General features: G+C 39.3%; 1 protein-coding gene across 1 annotated transcript; it reads left to right on the top strand.

The window, feature by feature from the left end:
• The first annotated feature begins 3,285 nt into the window (after positions 1-3,285).
• LOC139724123 (EF-hand calcium-binding domain-containing protein 12-like) lies at positions 3,286-16,475 on the top strand. Its single transcript, XM_071635325.1, has 10 exons — positions 3,286-3,747; positions 4,882-5,061; positions 8,405-8,611; positions 9,070-9,211; positions 10,054-10,319; positions 10,502-10,510; positions 11,274-11,475; positions 11,943-12,101; positions 12,782-12,932; positions 16,199-16,475. The coding sequence occupies exons 1-10, from the start codon at positions 3,286-3,288 to the stop codon at positions 16,473-16,475; spliced, it is 2,055 nt and encodes a 684-aa protein (XP_071491426.1).
• Positions 16,476-18,327: the final 1,852 nt, after the last annotated feature.

The following is an 18,327-nucleotide window of genomic DNA, read 5'->3' as shown; positions in this document are numbered from 1 at the left end:
TGAATGAATACTCAAGAGTCAATATTATTTATCTGTATGTCACAGTACATAGAAATTTAGCTTCCAATTCTTCCAACTTGTTACACACAATAATTATGAAACACACACGCACGCGGACACACACACACACATACACACAATCAAACAGAAAGTGACAAGCCTGACAGAAAAAGAAAGACAGGAAGGATCTCCTCTCATGCGATAGAAGTCTTGGGGGGGGGGGGGAAGGTCTCTCAATAAATAATCAAACAATTCTCAACTATTGGAAATAAACAAAACATGTATGTAACAGAAGTGTATTCAATTCAAATCACAGTAGAAAATGAACATGAAGCAAAAATGAATATGAGTCCCCAAGAAGCAGAGCTTGTGAGTGGAGCCCATTGTGAATGTACAACATTTAATAAAACTATAATGTACAGTGTGAAAGGAAACTTGATCTACATAGATGAGACATCTGGGGCATTTCCTCTGCAGACTGGGGAAAAAAATAAAAAACAAAACAAAACATACCTTCTATCATGAAAATCACCTATTATTTTCTTAATCCTTCACATCTCCAGATGTTCATTATGTGTGCACTTCCTTTATTGCAAATAAATAATGAACCACACATTCGAAATGCGCTTTAAAAACGAAATAAATAAGTGCCGGTAGGCCCGATAGTAAATCATCGCCCAGCATGCATTCTATTTGTTACGTCTCATGAATATTCATTTCAGTTCTCAGCGAGCCGTCCGGTTTTTTTCCACACGCATACATTGCGTATTACATTATGTGCTACGTTTTATCCATATTAGCGCATGCGCTGTGTAAGTCATACTACAATACGAAATGCGGTAGGACTATAAAAACCTCGGATAAACTCTTTCACAGGGCTCTCAAAACAGATCATATTGTAAATCGACTTCGCCTGCCGTGATTGTAAGTATCTTATCTAAGAGTAAGGCCACTAATTTCGGTATAAAACCCTCTATTTTGGTCTCTGGTCACGTAAATGCTTAGCCATATCAGGTGCTTCCGTGACAGGATAGGTTTGCTGTGCGACCCCTTTACGGTACGTATTTGTCCGTATGGGGTCGCTGCTGCGGTTACCAGAGACCATGTGTAACGCATCACTCATTCTACGTATGGAAACATCCGTGAATTTAAAGACATCATCCGATATCAGAAGAGTAACGTCAGATTGAAAAAAAAAAAATTACTGCATTAGTGTACAGTAACGTACTGTAGCTAGGGAGCTGATAGTACGCTACGGCGCGACGCGACGGTGCCATTCATACATTTTGACAGTGACAGCACGACATCGGGTCGACAGCAGGTGCATACGGTTGTCGGGGCAACCATATATCGTGTCGAAAACGCTACCCACCTGACATTTGGTATGTATGAGAGCTCGAGAGCAACCTTTCCGAACAATATGCCATAAGTTTATGGGAGTTTTAGAGAAAATTACACTCTAAGACTTCGAATGTGTTGTCATGTTTTGTTTCATGTGAATTGAGAGAAAGTTTCGGATGAGAGAGCAATTCTTAAGTTTCGCCTCCGTAGCTATACGGCAAGTAACGTAAACTAACAGTCCCATGTATTAAGAACAATGTAAGGTAAACCGTTGGACTTGAAGTGTTGGCATATTAACGTTTTAGTAGACCTCTAGACTCTAGATAACTATACACAGCCCTGTCGCTGTACACAAAGTACACTTGTGTACAGCGACAGGGCTGTGTACAGTTATAGACTCTAGTAATACGATAGCAGAACAGAAGGTCTAGACAGCAGTCCAGCATTGAATTTACTTTCTGTGTGCCAAGACTCTTGCAAGATGTCCCCCATCGTAATCAAAAGTGCAAGAGAATTTATTTGAACTTTCAATGTGTGTAGAGAACTAGCTAGCTAACGTTAGCCCTAACAATTGTAATTAGAGTAGTTTAAGAGATCATATATTCCTATCTTCTCTGGTTGCTGTAGTGTAGCAGTGCCCTCTTGGGCCTAGGCCCTACTGTAAAAAAGTGGATATTTTCGCGGTGTTGAGAAATTTTCGCGCATTTCGCGCAAACAAAAACTAGCACGAATTAAAAACATGTGAAACTCTTTTTACCTGGCCAAGCACAAAAAATTAGTTGCGCAAAAATATCCACTTTTACAGTATTTACGAAGTTAGGCCTAAAAGTGAAGCAGAGTTTTCTGTAGAATCTAAAACTAAAAGGTGTCTGAATTAACCTTGTTACCTTGTAATGCTTAAGTTCTTACAAATTACCCGTGGTGTCCGAGCACATGTGTTCAGGCTAAGAAGAAGGCTGCCAGTTGCTATTGTTCCTAATGACAATGTTCCTAATGTTATTTATATTGTTAGTTAAATAATTCAACAAGATACAGGAGTTCTATTACAATTCAACCAGGTTCAGTGATTTTGTGAAGTGTACAGGTATCATTTGTTCAGTTTCCACAATATTACATTATCTGGTTTCTGGATTCTATATTTACTTAGCTGTCAACTTGAAATTTCTAATTCATTCAGTTTGAAATAATGGCAAATGTAACTCAGGATTGCAACTAATTTTAGATCTATTTTGAATTTTAATTACAAAGTATTAGTAAGTCTACTACTCATCGACCACCTATTTTTAGATTGACCACCCTCGCGCAATGGCTTTCTCGTGTATAAAATCAAAAGTATGTGTGGGACGGGATGCGCCACTCTGGCACATTTGAATATGTATACAGATCAAGAGAAATTAGGGGGATACAGGTATATAAACTGAGGAAACAGAAGGAAAAAGAATTGAAGAATACACATAATTATTGTTAACATGTATTTGCCCATTCACTTGATTTACATGCTTTTCAAAAGAAAAACGGGCGGTCAATTAAAATGGTGAGCTTTCGCCGGTGTTCAGTAAAAAATGTCACTTGTGTTTGTCGCTGAGAATTCTGTGCGTACAGTACGAGTCAACAATCTGAGCCTGGGATATGAATCTGCTGTATTTTCTGCCTCGAATGGAATGAAATTAAGGTGAAACTGAGGGATATAAGGTATTTAATCAAAAAGTGGTTGATGAGTAGTAGGTCCAACTATACAACATCAACTACTTCTAGGATTCACTACTAGTTTTCTAAGCTTAGCCTTTTAGTTGTCTATTAATGCTACTTATTCATTTTGTTGTTGTTGTGTTATGTTGTCATTCAACAGGGACTTCTTCACCAGTGATGAAGAATTCATGATAGAAGGACAAAATTATGTTATTTAATTCTACTCCCTGAGATATCAAGGATTCAAGTATTGAAATGGCACGGGAACTTGAATACGGAACAGATGAAACCTTGCCGGTGGATTCAGATGCCAAAAATGGGAAGAAAAAGAAGAAAAACAAGACTAAGGAAAAACAGAAAGAGCGACCAGAAAGTGCAGACAGCTGGGCAGACTTTGGTCTGCGGAGACTCTTTAACCCCCAGAGCACTGAATTCCTTCCCATGGAAGAGCAACTGAAGCTATACAAGCACCGAGATCTGTCAGCTACCAAGAAGTTCTCCCTGGCAGCGAGGGTATTCGGTCATCCTAGAATTAGGAAGCGCATCCATGTTGCCCCCAAGATGGGAGATGGGACTGGTGTGGAGAGGCATGTAGGCACTCAGAGGGCCACAGCAGAGCTTAGGCCCCAGGGGGATGGGAGGCCCAGGCTAGAACCCATTGGTGCCCAGGGGACTGTCTTGACTAGGAGGGACAAGGAGATCATGCACGACATGGAGGTAAGTGTGATACTCAGTATGAAATACACTGTACACAGTGTACTTAACGCAAAGCCTGTCTTCCCCAACAAGCAGAAATGGTAGTCATTCTCCCTGAATATTTGATGACCGGTCAGTCCTGTTCTCCTTCAGTTTGTTCGTACATTATTGTCGCAACAGACAAAGGGTGCTAATTGCATAATTATTCTATCCGTCAAACATCAGCAATTATTAAATGCTTTTCAAAATATTTGCCTCCAATATTTCATTGAGAAGAAGAATGTTTGTGTAGAGTTCTCTTATAAGAGATTCAAATCCATGTTGAAAAAGAATAAATTAACTGGATGCCCAGAGTCTTTCTATACTCCTGTTTCTATTCCTCTCTTTCTATCTTTGATCTGTTCCTGGATTTGATATGAAATGTACATTCTGAATAATACAAGCCTCTCTCCATGAGTGTGTGTGTGTGTGTGTGTGTGTGTGTGTGTATTTGTGTATGCATGTTTACATGCAATTAAATGGCATACAATAGTTTGTTTTGTTTTTTTCTCGTAGGCGTAATGATCAATTCGTCATCATAGCTCTTTGTTAGTGGGCCCTTTACACAAGCTTCTCAGTGCTCCATAGATGTCCATACCACTTATTCTTAGATGGCATGCACTTGTTTGTGTGTGCTTTTGTATTCATTTCTGTTTGTTCTCTTCATCATGTTTTTCTGTGAAAGGCAAAATATGCTGAACTTAACTGAACTGAATACTAGTACTTGTGAAATACATTGTAGCTATTAAAGAAGTTCAAAGTCTCCTGCAGAATGGAAAGAGGTGTACAAGTACATTTTTTAATGTGATTATCATGTATGTGTGTTCATGCAGAAAAGATGGTAATCTATCTGTATATAAGTTTATTTACCAGTGAAAAGAAAACAATATCCAGATGCTGTACCATAACTTATTCTAGCAAGAAAAATAAAGACTGGTAAATTAACCTGTCAGTCATTTTCATTTTCATGTGCTGTTTCAAGAGCCTTTGTATTACCATCTCGCATACAGATGTTTTATCTAGATTTCAGTCACATCCTTCTCTGGTGATGCATTGTTGATGTCACTTATTACTATCAAAACACAAAGTCAAACACTGTGCCGCATTTTTCTCTAGGTGCAAGAGAGGATGAGTGAATACAAGAGCTGGCTGCACGACAGGATGGCTCTAAGAGCTGGTCTGGAGTCCATGGGCCTCAAAGAGTCCTGGTTGAAGGCCAAGCCTAACCTTACATCTCTGGAGCAAAGGGTCCTGGCACAGCTGGAAGAAGCTCGACGTACAGCCGAAGCTCTCAAGGTATGCGCTTGGGTTTTGAAGGTGAAACTCTCTAACTTATTAAATCATTGTTATTTTTAATGCCATAATATTATAATGTTTGCAATAATGATGACCATGATGGTGATAATAATGATGATACTACTTATTAATCTTCATAAAACTATATTCAATTCAGATTAATTCATTTAGTCTACATGCTAAAGAATATCATCACTGTTTATTGCTTTGTGTTAAAATATAAAAGGCAACTATTGGTTCTGTCCACATTGAATAGGCAGGAGTCCAATTATATGTCTTGATTTATGTCTGGTTAGGATTTCTGCTTGATTAATCAATATTCAAAATACAAAGTTCAATGATTGAATCAATGTGTAATGTAGTTACAAGTGTACTTTGTTGATACTATTTTCTCCTTTTTTTATAACAAGCTAAAATTGTTCAAAATGACGGGAAATGATTACAGGAAAAGCTAAACCTTACACATCATTTGCCCCTATTCTCTTGATATTGCTGAAAAAGTAAATCACATGAAGTGATGCTCATTGTAGCATGAAATCATATATCACCAAGCAAGTGATGATTATCTATATGCAAAGTGCTTTTGCTTGCACTCCATTACTGATTTACATGTGTCTTTTTAAAACCATTATCATTGTTTGCTTTTGCTCTAGCTTGAAACAGCGATTAAGACTCTCCCTGTACCCGAGGTATATGCCACCCATTGCTATTTTGCATGCTTGCATGGATCATACATAGCTGTCATACAATAGTTTCTACACTTTTTGTTTATTCTTTCCTCTCAGTGATGTTTTCCAAAATTAAACACAACACCATGTTCACTCCCCTCTCTTCCATGCATGATGAATTGCTCCAATCTATCAATTACCAATTGTTGTGTGTATACTGTCTCTTTCTGCTCTCCAAATATATAGCTATTTGGTAGAGACCAAGGACATTTCAAAAAGTAGTGGTTGTACAATTACTTTACATAGCTGGTAGTTTCCTTTTGCTATAGATGATCATCTAGCTTCCTGTTACAGGAATTAGTTGTTTTGATATCTCTCAATAAAATGTGTTGTACTGTTTACAGAGCTCTCCTGTATTTTGTGATTCTACTGTTGTAACAAGGACTAGTGCTCCTGTCTAGACTTGTGTGTTCTGAATATACTTGCATATCTATTTCTGTCTTGACTTTGGCTTTAAAATCTAGAGAATTTTGCATCAAAATGATTGCATTGCTGCAAGTAACGTGTTGTCATGTTGAAATCATAGTCTATGCGTCCGTGACTTGGATACCGAAAAATAATGTAGCATGACAGTAACATCTCAGTGATATACCATATCTGTTTAGATGTTTGTATCTTTCTTCTAACATATGCCCTTGAAAATATTTCTCTTTCTAATCTCCTGATTTAAAATATTTGAAAAAAAATTGTGGTTGAACTCTTCCATTTCTCAGAGGGAAAGGAATAATGCTGTATTATTATTTACATTTTCATGCAAAAAGAAATTTATTGTACTGCTCAAGTGGTAAAATGAAATGGAAGTGAAGACAATTTCTTTGATGTGAAACAGTCAGGCAGACCAGTTTCTGCAGTGGTGAATGTTTCCATTTTGATGTCTTGATGATTGATGTAATTTTGGAAGTGGCATGACAACAATAATACCAACAAATTTATTCAGTAAACCATGTGATTCCAAGCAAAGTTCTCATCTTTCACAAGTACTTGTGATATGAAATTTGAACTCATAGCTTGTCTTGTATTTTGAGATGAAAGCTTTAATTTTTTTACATTGATGAATTTCAACCTCCTTTGTTTAATAGGCTGTTTAAAGATTGTACTGAAAGTTCCAGGGCGACATATGAAAGAAATAGATGAATTTCCTCCACTTAGACTGAAAAGAAATACAGGTGTATATGAATAGATAACACTGTTTTTCAAGCTGCTAGTCCTATATGAATTACATTGTTATCCAGAGCATTACTAGCAAAATGTTTGCACCGGGTATTTGTACCTCAAAACTATATTTATTACAGCCTAGGTGATGGAAAGAAATAGATCAGAATCATTGGCTTTAGTATTTTCAACCATCTTTTCACTTTCAATGGCGATTTCACCCTCTACCCCCGAATATTATGCTTGCTTGTTGGGAAGGAACAGAATTAGCACAAACTTAATCTTAGTAATGCTTCCTGCCTCTTGATTAAGGTCATCATGAATACTTTCAGAACCATGACATTGAATGGTATATATTCCACGTGAATCATCCTCGCAATCATGCCATTTGAGGGACATCAGCTATTTCCTTTCATTTTTCAAAATCCTTTTTATTTTTGTGTCAGGTTGCATGCTTAACATTATCTTTTCCATCTGTTTATACTAAGAGGAAACATATATTGTAGAACATACTTTATTCCATTTTGCCTTGTACAACTAGATTGTCCTGTGATACTGCAGAGTACAATGTACCTCAAACTTTACTTCCTCATATTTCATTGATACTGAGACAGCCTGGATGAGAAGTAACATAGCCACATCATTAGTGTTTTGTTTTGGTTTGGTTTTTTTTCTAAGGTTTGGTTGTTTCGGTAATTTATCCCAGGAGTTATGTAGTTGTGTTGTTTGTTCTGTGATCTTGTCAACAAATACACAGCCAGGAAATGTCTTTATACCACATTTTTAATTAAAACTTCATTCATGTGACAAAGTCATTATAGGGAAGTAAACCTTCACATGAAAAAATGTGTTTCTGAATTCATTGAATATGAAATACTAAATGAGTTAAACTTCGATAGCAGTGTGTATAATCACCAAAAGGTAATAGCAGTTATTACCACTTGAATGTTAGAATCAAAACTGCAGAAAGCAATGTTTGGAGTGAGTGGCTCGAAAGATCCATCATGGTACAATACCTTATCATTACAAGTACAACAGTTATATTCTTCGTTTTGTTTTGTTCATGACTTGAAACTGATATAGGATATTTTCATGATATGCATTCCACATGAGCCTATCATTTCAGCAGCATTACATCATAACACATCATCCACAACAAAGAGTATTGATAAACCCCAGATCAAGGGAAAATGTGTGTGTGTAGGGCTTTATGGGCAAAATGAAGAAATACTTAGTAGCAAGTAAAATGAAGAAATAGTTACGTTCATGTTGGCCAACGTCTACTTGTCCATCCATACTTGTCATAAACATTTCACAAGTCTAAATGTGATGATAAAGTATCAATGTTTGCGGCACTCTCTGAGCAATACAAAACCTTGTAAGTGAATGTATTCCCCAGAATGTTGTCTTCTCCATGTCATGTATTAAAAGATCTAATTATCCAATGATTGGTGCATCCCTAGCTGAAGGTGAAAGAGAAGAAGCAAGTGAAGATGAAGAAGGAAGCGAAGACGGATGAAGATGAGCTGAAACCCCAGCCGGAAGGGATGACAATCCTGGCCGACTACCTTTCCACCAACAAAGTCCGACTCCTGGACCTCTTCAAGAGGGCCGACAAGGACAAGAGCTGGGCCATCACCCGGGAGGAGTTCAGAAAAGTCATCAAAGAGGTGAGAGCGTTGCTGCTATTAGAACACTGGTGAAAATTGTAGGTCTCTCTCTACTGTACTACTTCTATTCAACTCGCTCTCTTTTCCCTCTCTTTGTAATCTTGGGTAGAATATTCAAATGTTTGTGTTGGAAAAAAAGAAGTAAGCAAATGTGATGGATTACAAGATCAGAGCAGGGATGTAAAGGCATGAGATCTTGATACTAAAGCAGAAATGCATATCCCTCAAAAGGATACTTTTTTTAAGACAAAGCCGTAAATCAATGTTAATTGTAGAATGTTGTATGTGTGAGTCAGTTTAGAAACTGGAACATGATGAACCCTTTAAATATATTAGAGTAATGGCGAATTACTCCTGCTCAATCTGGATCTGTGTAAAGTACTAAAACTACCAAAATATTGAGAAAAAAAAAACTGAAGTGAGACTCTTCTTCCCTTTATAATCTGTTGCCATGTCAGGCCAAGATTCCAATCTCAGATGAGCTGCTCAACGAGATGATGGATACGCTGGATGAGGATGACAACCTGGAGGTCGACTACCGGGAGTTTGTGCAGGGCATGGAGCGCTACCAGCTGGAGGAACGGAAGAGGAAGATCATAGGTGGGTGGGGCAAAACGGGTGAAGGCCCCAACGACTCTCATATCGTCGGGTGCCCGTGCATTGGCCGCTAACGCAATACAAATTGTATTGCGTTAGCGGCCAATGCACGGGCACCCGACGATATACTCTCATGATCTCTAAGAAACAAAAATTAAATCACTGCATTTGGACTTAATATTCAATTCTGAGAACAATTTCAGGTTCAGTTTTGGACACTTTACCAGCTCAGATGAGCTGATGAAGCATCCAAGATCCAACATGAAACCGTTGTTAGAATCAAATAGTTAGTCCGGATGCAGTGATTTAATATTTGTTTCTTGATTGAATGTTACCTGGATGAATCAGAACTTACAGCAATTGACTCTCATGATTGTTTAACAAGTCAAATAAATTTTTCTCGGAAAGGCATAATTTACCGTTAGCAGATAAAACAAAAGCCCAGCATTAGTGCTTCAAAATAGTTCTAAAATGTGAGTTAGGGATAGAAACAATGTAAAAATTTGAACCTGTATAATTGATGTTAATTATTGTTAACAATACAAAATGTGAACAATAGTTATAATGAAAATGTTTCCAGACTAAACTGTCTACACTTATGGTTTAATGAGAAAAATAGTGATATCTCCTTGTATTTTAGGCTTTATTGCAAAAATTTTATATGGTAGGATGTTTTGTATTAAATACAACTGACCTACACGTATGCATCAATAGTGATATTTTGAACATTTTTTAAATCACTTCTCCCAAAGGTAAACAGGACCTTTAATGAGTAGAATTATTTTCTATTGGAAATGTTAACATATACAGTGTTTGATCCTTCTACCCTTTCTTTAATAATACAGAGGAGCGTAGGAAGAGTGAAATGAAGGCACGTTCGTCGCCAGCGGTTGAGGCTACAGCAGTCCCGCCCAGCCTCACTACAGTCAAGGAGTCAGCCTCCACCCCTGCCCTCTCCTCAGAGGTATCCCAGGAGCCAAGGGAGGGGACCACGCCCGACTCCCTAGCATCCCTGCTGGAGATCCCAAAGATGGACATTACAGAGAGGAGGGCATTGACCCCAGATGACATGATCATCAAGAGGAAGAGGGAGCGTTATCAGGCGGCAAATGTGAGTTATCTTCGGGATTGTGTTTTATTTTGCTCTAGAAATAGACTGGAGAGTCATAGACTAGGCAGTGCTCTTGCTGTGTGGTAATGTCAAAGGACTCTGATATTTTTGTACTGTATACACCATATATTTAGCGAGTCAAATTTTTCACAAATAGGGACCTCCTGACAATTTCGCGAGAGGTTAAAGTTGTGTTTTGGGAGTACAGTAATGAAAGGAGAAACGTATACATCACATCACATTCATGTCATGATTTGAGTTAATACTTACAGGTAAGCGTGTTGTTGAATTTGCGAATAGCACCCAACTAGTGAAATTCGCAAAATTAAAACCTCACAAAAACATCCGGCATATACAGAATATCAAAACCATTGCAGAACAAGGCACAAAGCATGAGTTTACATAGTGTGTTTCCTTTGCGGTGTGCTTAATGAGAGCTTTATTTTCCATGATAAAAATCAGTGATATGTCCAATTTTGTGTTCAGGAGGTCAGAGAAGTCTTTGAAGTATATGAAATGGCAATGATGTCAGGAGACAAAAATATGCATAATTTTATGATACTGATGAATATAGCTACAAGAGAGACAGAAAAAGTTACTTCTGTATTTACCAATTCTCTTGCTGGTCAACCACACATCATGTAGAGATGATTCAGTTATGTGGAGATGCTCAATTTTAAAAGAGTTATAACAGCCAGTGATAACAATAGCACTGTTTGGCAAGATCTTGGTGTGATTAAAGTAAAAAGAAAAATGTATATACTTATATGTACATGCAAAACACTCATCGGATATATTTACTGCAGATTGTCAGTCCTTGTGTAATTCTAAAAGCAATTTTCAGCAAAAATCATCCTGATCAGTAAACCATTCATTCATTCATTCATGCAAACTTTACGATGTGCCTCTGAATTCCACTCTTGTGTGATCCCGATTCTGCAGCCGGAGAGGCAGGGCAGACTCCCCCGCACGATTCAGAGTCCGATCAAGACGGGGAACAAGGCCATTGACATGCACAGCCAGCCTTCCACCCTGGGTGGCGAACTGGCTGTGGAGATCCATGACTACAGGGCAGCCCGACTGGCCGAGTACCACGCCATCTGTAGGCTGTGTGAGGAGAGGGAGATACCACTCACTCCCAAGCTTCTTGAAAGAGGTAGCACTTCACTTACTGCTCATGGAAATGTAGCATGCAATGCCTTGTCCTAATTCATGCAGTAGTTTGCTTTGATACATGTCATGGTTTAACAATATACATTAGGTACAGTATCTGTTTTGATGTTTATTGTAATGTCTCACTAGTTTTGATGTAGTGTGTTTGGTATGCATAGACACCGACAGCTTGTAATATTGCATAACATTCAATGAGTATTTAACTCATTGATTTGAAATCTCCACAATGTCACACAATACATCAATGATGTGTGTCTTTTCTCTCAAATTTGTGATCATCATATCAAAATCAAGTGCCTTTTGCCAATTCTGATTAGTAAATGATCAAAGTTGAAATTCATTCCAGTGACTGAATTAATGACAGCAAATGAAAACAAAGACTCATGAGCAGATGACCCAGAACTTTAATTTTTGTGTGTGTTTGACATCATCACCATCTCTGGATTCTAGCTCTCCTGCATCCCGGTGACAAGAGAGTGACCCAGCTCAAGAGGCGACTCCGACAGCCGGGCACCCACACCATGTCCAACAAGTTTGCCGAGCCACCAAAGCCTCCGGACTCACCTGTGGAGTATCATGACATGGAGAAAGTGGTTGTCACCAAATCAGGTGGGCAGTCCCTTCCTTGGTTCTATGGCTGATACAGATTTAGACATCCCGACCATTCTGAATTTTATTAGAGGAAAGAATCTGAATTTTGACCGTTCCCGGCTCTTGTTTCAGTAGGAGTTTCCTATTTTTTATAATTTTGTTACACACTTCTATGGGAACAGCTCTTTCTTTCCTGCCTTTGAGCCAAATCACCCTTATTTTCAGTCAGAAAGGTTGGGAGGTGTGCTTATTTTATGTTGTACCCATCACATGTCTTGGGGTATGATGGAGACACTTTGCTTTCTCTCTTGTTAATAGATGTGAGATTTTTATGATGTCCAGTGAAAATTAGTGGATGCCTACGAGTGTATATAAGGACAACTTGAACAAGAAGAAATTCTCACTTTTGACATTTCATGACATAACAATACTGGTTAGATCTGCTACTACTTTCAAACTCACTTCATTTTTAGCGTAGAAACTAGTTGATACCAGACTAAATATCAGAACTGTGTTCAACTCAATCGTGCTCTAGTATTTCTAGCCATCTTAAGTCAAGCAAGTACAATTTTTCTAATCGTATAGAGCCGAAATCTGTTTTCTCTAATATCTTATTCTTATTCTTGTGGATGTATGCAACTGCATACACTCATGATAGACCTCATAAACATCCCCTTTGCCCTCTCTGTGCTGTGTAGGTGAGGTGTTGGTGGACTCCAAGCATGTGTACCCCAAGAAACAAGATGTCTTCCCCAAGCCAGAGATGCAGAACCTGTCCAGTGGCAAGGCCTTTATCTCCAGGAAGATTGACTGCTGGATGTCATTTGAGGAGTATGACAAGCTTACCAAGTAAGTCCTCATTAGGGGATGACAGAGAGAGCGGAGTAAACTATACCTGTCATGTTGGTTGATTTAGAGGCAACAACCCTCTTAAATAATCAAGGTCAGTAGGTGGTGTCACAGCAAGACATCAGAGTGTGAAGAGCATATCAAATTATTTCTTGTGAGATCGTATGGCAAGGAATACTGTCTTCATATTGAAATTTGATTTAAATTGGGAGTGTCTCCTGAACAAGGCTAAAACTTGAGAGTGGGGACCACTACAAACATTCCAATGAAGGTAGATTTTTCAAATTTATGAAGTTCTTCCGTCGAGATGTTTTCATTGCAACTGATTGACAAATTGCCCTACATCGACGTAAATAAGCACTGAATTGATCAGTGTTTTAGTAGTAGCCATGATAAAAAATCATGGGCATACATACTCGAGCAGGATTCGAACCCACGACCTCCTGATCACCGGACAGGCGTCATCTCCACTAGACCACCGAGCTTTCGCCCGACAGCAAGTGTTGGTTCTAATCCTTGTAACATGCAGCGGGTACTGCTTTTGTTATTCAAATTTATGAAGTTCTTCCGTCGAGATGTTTTCATTGCAACTGATTGACAAATTGCCCTACATCGACGTAAATAAGCACTGAATTGATCAGTGTTTTAGTAGTAGCCATGATAAAAAATCATGGGCATACATACTCGAGCAGGATTCGAACCCACGACCTCCTGATCACCGGACAGGCGTCATCTCCACTAGACCACCGAGCTTTCGCCCGACAGCAAGTGTTGGTTCTAATCCTTGTAACATGCAGCGGGTACTGCTTTTGTTATTCAAATTTATGAAGTTCTTCCGTCGAGATGTTTTCATTGCAACTGATTGACAAATTGCCCTGCATCGACGTAAATAAGCACTGAATTGATCAGTGTTTTAGTAGTAGCCATGATAAAAAATCATGGGCATACATACTCGAGCAGGATTCGAACCCACGACCTCCTGATCACCGGACAGGCGTCATCTCCACTAGACCACCGAGCTTTCGCCCGACAGCAAGTGTTGGTTCTAATCCTTGTAACATGCAGCGGGTACTGCTTTTGTTATTCAAATTTATGAAGTTCTTCCGTCGAGATGTTTTCATTGCAACTGATTGACAAATTGCCCAACACTTGCTGTCGGGCGAAAGCTCGGTGGTCTAGTGGAGATGACGCCTGTCCGGTGATCAGGAGGTCGTGGGTTCGAATCCTGCTCGAGTATGTATGCCCATGATTTTTTATCATGGCTACTACTAAAACACTGATCAATTCAGTGCTTATTTACGGAGATGACGCCTGTCCGGTGATCAGGAGGTCGTGGGTTCGAATCCTGCTCGAGTATGTATGCCCATGATTTTTTATCATGGCTACTACTAAAACACTGATCAATTCAGTGCTTATTTACGTCGATGTAGGGCAATTTGTCAATCAGTTGCAATGAAAACATCTCGACGGAAGAACTTCATAAATTTGAATAACAAAAGCAGTACCCGCTGCATGTTACAAGGATTAGAACCAACACTTGCTGTCGGGCGAAAGCTCGGTGGTCTAGTGGAGATGACGCCTGTCCGGTGATCAGGAGGTCGTGGGTTCGAATCCTGCTCGAGTATGTATGCCCATGATTTTTTATCATGGCTACTACTAAAACACTGATCAATTCAGTGCTTATTTACGTCGATGTAGGGCAATTTGTCAATCAGTTGCAATGAAAACATCTCGACGGAAGAACTTCATAAATTTGAATAACAAAAGCAGTACCCGCTGCATGTTACAAGGATTAGAACCAACACTTGCTGTCGGGCGAAAGCTCGGTGGTCTAGTGGAGATGACGCCTGTCCGGTGATCAGGAGGTCGTGGGTTCGAATCCTGCTCGAGTATGTATGCCCATGATTTTTTATCATGGCTACTACTAAAACACTGATCAATTCAGTGCTTATTTACGTCGATGTAGGGCAATTTGTCAATCAGTTGCAATGAAAACATCTCGACGGAAGAACTTCATAAATTTGAATAACAAAAGCAGTACCCGCTGCATGTTACAAGGATTAGAACCAACACTTGCTGTCGGGCGAAAGCTCGGTGGTCTAGTGGAGATGACGCCTGTCCGGTGATCAGGAGGTCGTGGGTTCGAATCCTGCTCGAGTATGTATGCCCATGATTTTTTATCATGGCTACTACTAAAACACTGATCAATTCAGTGCTTATTTACGTCGATGTAGGGCAATTTGTCAATCAGTTGCAATGAAAACATCTCGACGGAAGAACTTCATAAATTTGAATAACAAAAGCAGTACCCGCTGCATGTTACAAGGATTAGAACCAACACTTGCTGTCGGGCGAAAGCTCGGTGGTCTAGTGGAGATGACGCCTGTCCGGTGATCAGGAGGTCGTGGGTTCGAATCCTGCTCGAGTATGTATGCCCATGATTTTTTATCATGGCTACTACTAAAACACTGATCAATTCAGTGCTTATTTACGTCGATGTAGGGCAATTTGTCAATCAGTTGCAATGAAAACATCTCGACGGAAGAACTTCATAAATTTGAATAACAAAAGCAGTACCCGCTGCATGTTACAAGGATTAGAACCAACACTTGCTGTCGGGCGAAAGCTCGGTGGTCTAGTGGAGATGACGCCTGTCCGGTGATCAGGAGGTCGTGGGTTCGAATCCTGCTCGAGTATGTATGCCCATGATTGATTTTTTATCATGGCTACTACTAAAACACTGATCAATTCAGTGCTTATTTACGTCGATGTAGGGCAATTTGTCAATCAGTTGCAATGAAAACATCTCGACGGAAGAACTTCATAAATTTGAATAACAAAAGCAGTACCCGCTGCATGTTACAAGGATTAGAACCAACACTTGCTGTCGGGCGAAAGCTCGGTGGTCTAGTGGAGATGACGCCTGTCCGGTGATCAGGAGGTCGTGGGTTCGAATCCTGCTCGAGTATGTATGCCCATGATTTTTTATCATGGCTACTACTAAAACACTGATCAATTCAGTGCTTATTTACGTCGATGTAGGGCAATTTGTCAATCAGTTGCAATGAAGGTAGATTTCCTTGGGAAAGCTATGTTTATGAGGTCTTAAAGAAAATTGCCAGAAAGCAACAAATTAAAGCACATCTTTTTGAAATAAAATAGGAGGCATATTGCCCTTTCTTTTGTCATAACCTGTATCACATTGGTGCTAAAATTCAAGGATCAACTGTCAACAAATTGTCATGTCTTTTTACCTTCTTTTGCAGGCATCTGAAGAAGCGGTACATCAGCCTTGAGAATGTGCCAGAGCACGACGTCTTCTGGCCAGGCTTCCTGCTGGACAAAATCCAGCTCTACATGCCGGAGACCAGATCCACAGAGGGCATCCAGAGCCACGCCCTGTTCCAGCCCACCGCAGTGCGGGCCAAGCGGTCCAACCCGGGCTACAACAACGACATCTCCTACTGGCTGGTCAGCGACAACAACTACCTCAAGAGTGGTGGCATCGAGGAGCGCAAGGTGTACAACATTGACTGGAAGTGAAAGGATTACGACGACCTCCACACTGCAATGGAGGCCTATTACTCGTTGATGGCACAGTGCTGACTCTAGCTGTTCAAGCCATCACATTACAAGAGTCTCCTATCTCATAAGTTGACTATCGATTCAGGTTTTGGGTCATTTTGTGGATTGAATTATAGCTGAGCAGATTTGCAGAATTATTTATTGAAATGTGTCAGTTTGCAGCATATTTCTTCATGAAGGCATCATGCAGGAATGATGTACTCAAAAACTGATTTGTGACAGCCAGTGCCTCAAGCCATCTTTCTGTGATTACAGGCACATGTTAGAGGAACTACTTTCTTGCTGCAAAGATTTGATGAAACTGTACTAGTTTGCATCGTTGAAATGTAGAGGGGCAAATATCTGAGAAAATATATTGAAGGAAAAAAAAAATAGATTCAAAATAAGAAATTAAAACTTTATGCAGTGAGGTTGCTCGACAATATTTGAAAATCTGCCCAGGATATTGGTTTATTGGTTTAGGAGCCATGTCTATGCCAAACAACAGCCATTTTATCTTGCCTGAAAAACTAATCAGTGGAAACCAAGAGCGTAGAAGGGATTCCCCAAAGTTACTTTATCTGCAAAACTGTGCAGCAATGTAGAACTAATGCCAGTTCAGTCTGAATTTTGCCAGTTCATTTTGACTTTAGCCAGTTAACACTAATTTAAGGAACCACCATAAGCTGTGCTAGTTTTTTTTTTTTTTTTTTTTTGCAGGTTGAAGTTAGCACTGGGAGAGAAATGTGTGGAAATAAAAGGAATCATGAAACACAATAATTCAACTTTACAGATGTTTTGTGTAGCATCTGCAAGTTGCACATTCTGTGTGATTCACAATGTCTCATGTAGAGCTTCTTTAAAAAAAATAAAGATAAAAATATATATTTTGACCATTTTGTGCATTTTGGATGTACAGTATATTTTCTGTTCTGCCTTATGTACATATGTAACAATACATATATTTTATGGTATATACCTAGCAGTAAGAATAGATAATCATTGTCGATGTATATATTATGTGTATACAAAGGAATTATATAACAGTCTTGTTTAACACATGCATCCTGCTCCTAGACTTGAAGATAACTCAAGGCTAAGTGGTCTCACTGTCTTCCTTCATGACTACTACTATATCTATTTTGAACCATAGTGGCATTAATGCCCTTCAAGCCATTACTCATATGTCTTCTATTTCTGCTTCCAAGCACTGATATGCAATTACTGAGTTTATAAGGCTGCACAATTTTTTCTTGTCACCGATGAAAGAGCTTATTCCATTCTTTATCTCACCGTTGTGATATGAAGATTACTATTTGAAAGTGATACTCTGAATAGCGCGATTTGGTTAGCGCTTCTCTATACAATGTATTTGTTTTTTTTCCCGAAACATGAACTGCATATGCACACACACACACACGCACACACACACACGCACACACACACACACACACACACACACACACACACACACACACACACACACACACACACAAACAGACCATGGCCATACCTATTCTGTTTTTATCTAACGTACAAGCAACTTTTCTTAGTCAAGCTATGTCGGACCAAAGAACATGCTGTGGCCTGTGTGTAAAGCCAAACATACTGGTAGATGTACATGTATTGGCAGCACGTCTTGACTGTACTGCAGTTGTGACTGTGATTTATCTGTGTGATGTCATCTTCAGTGAGGTTGAATATATGCCTCTGCGAAAAGGATGAAATGTATTCTCGTATCAGATTTTGTGGTAAGCTCGACACTATTTGCTCAATACATCTCTACCTGTCTGCCTGAAAATGTATCATGTTGGTATGGACTGCCTTTGCT

The sequence above is a fragment of the Diadema antillarum genome, unplaced genomic scaffold (genome assembly GCF_040938485.1).
Source record: "Diadema antillarum isolate AM-2024a unplaced genomic scaffold, OU_Dant_1.0 scf00000207, whole genome shotgun sequence".
In the NCBI taxonomy this organism is placed as follows: Eukaryota; Metazoa; Echinodermata; class Echinoidea; order Diadematoida; family Diadematidae; genus Diadema; species Diadema antillarum.
Note: the sequence above shows the minus strand (reverse complement) of the source record. Positions and strands in the feature narration are given on the sequence as shown.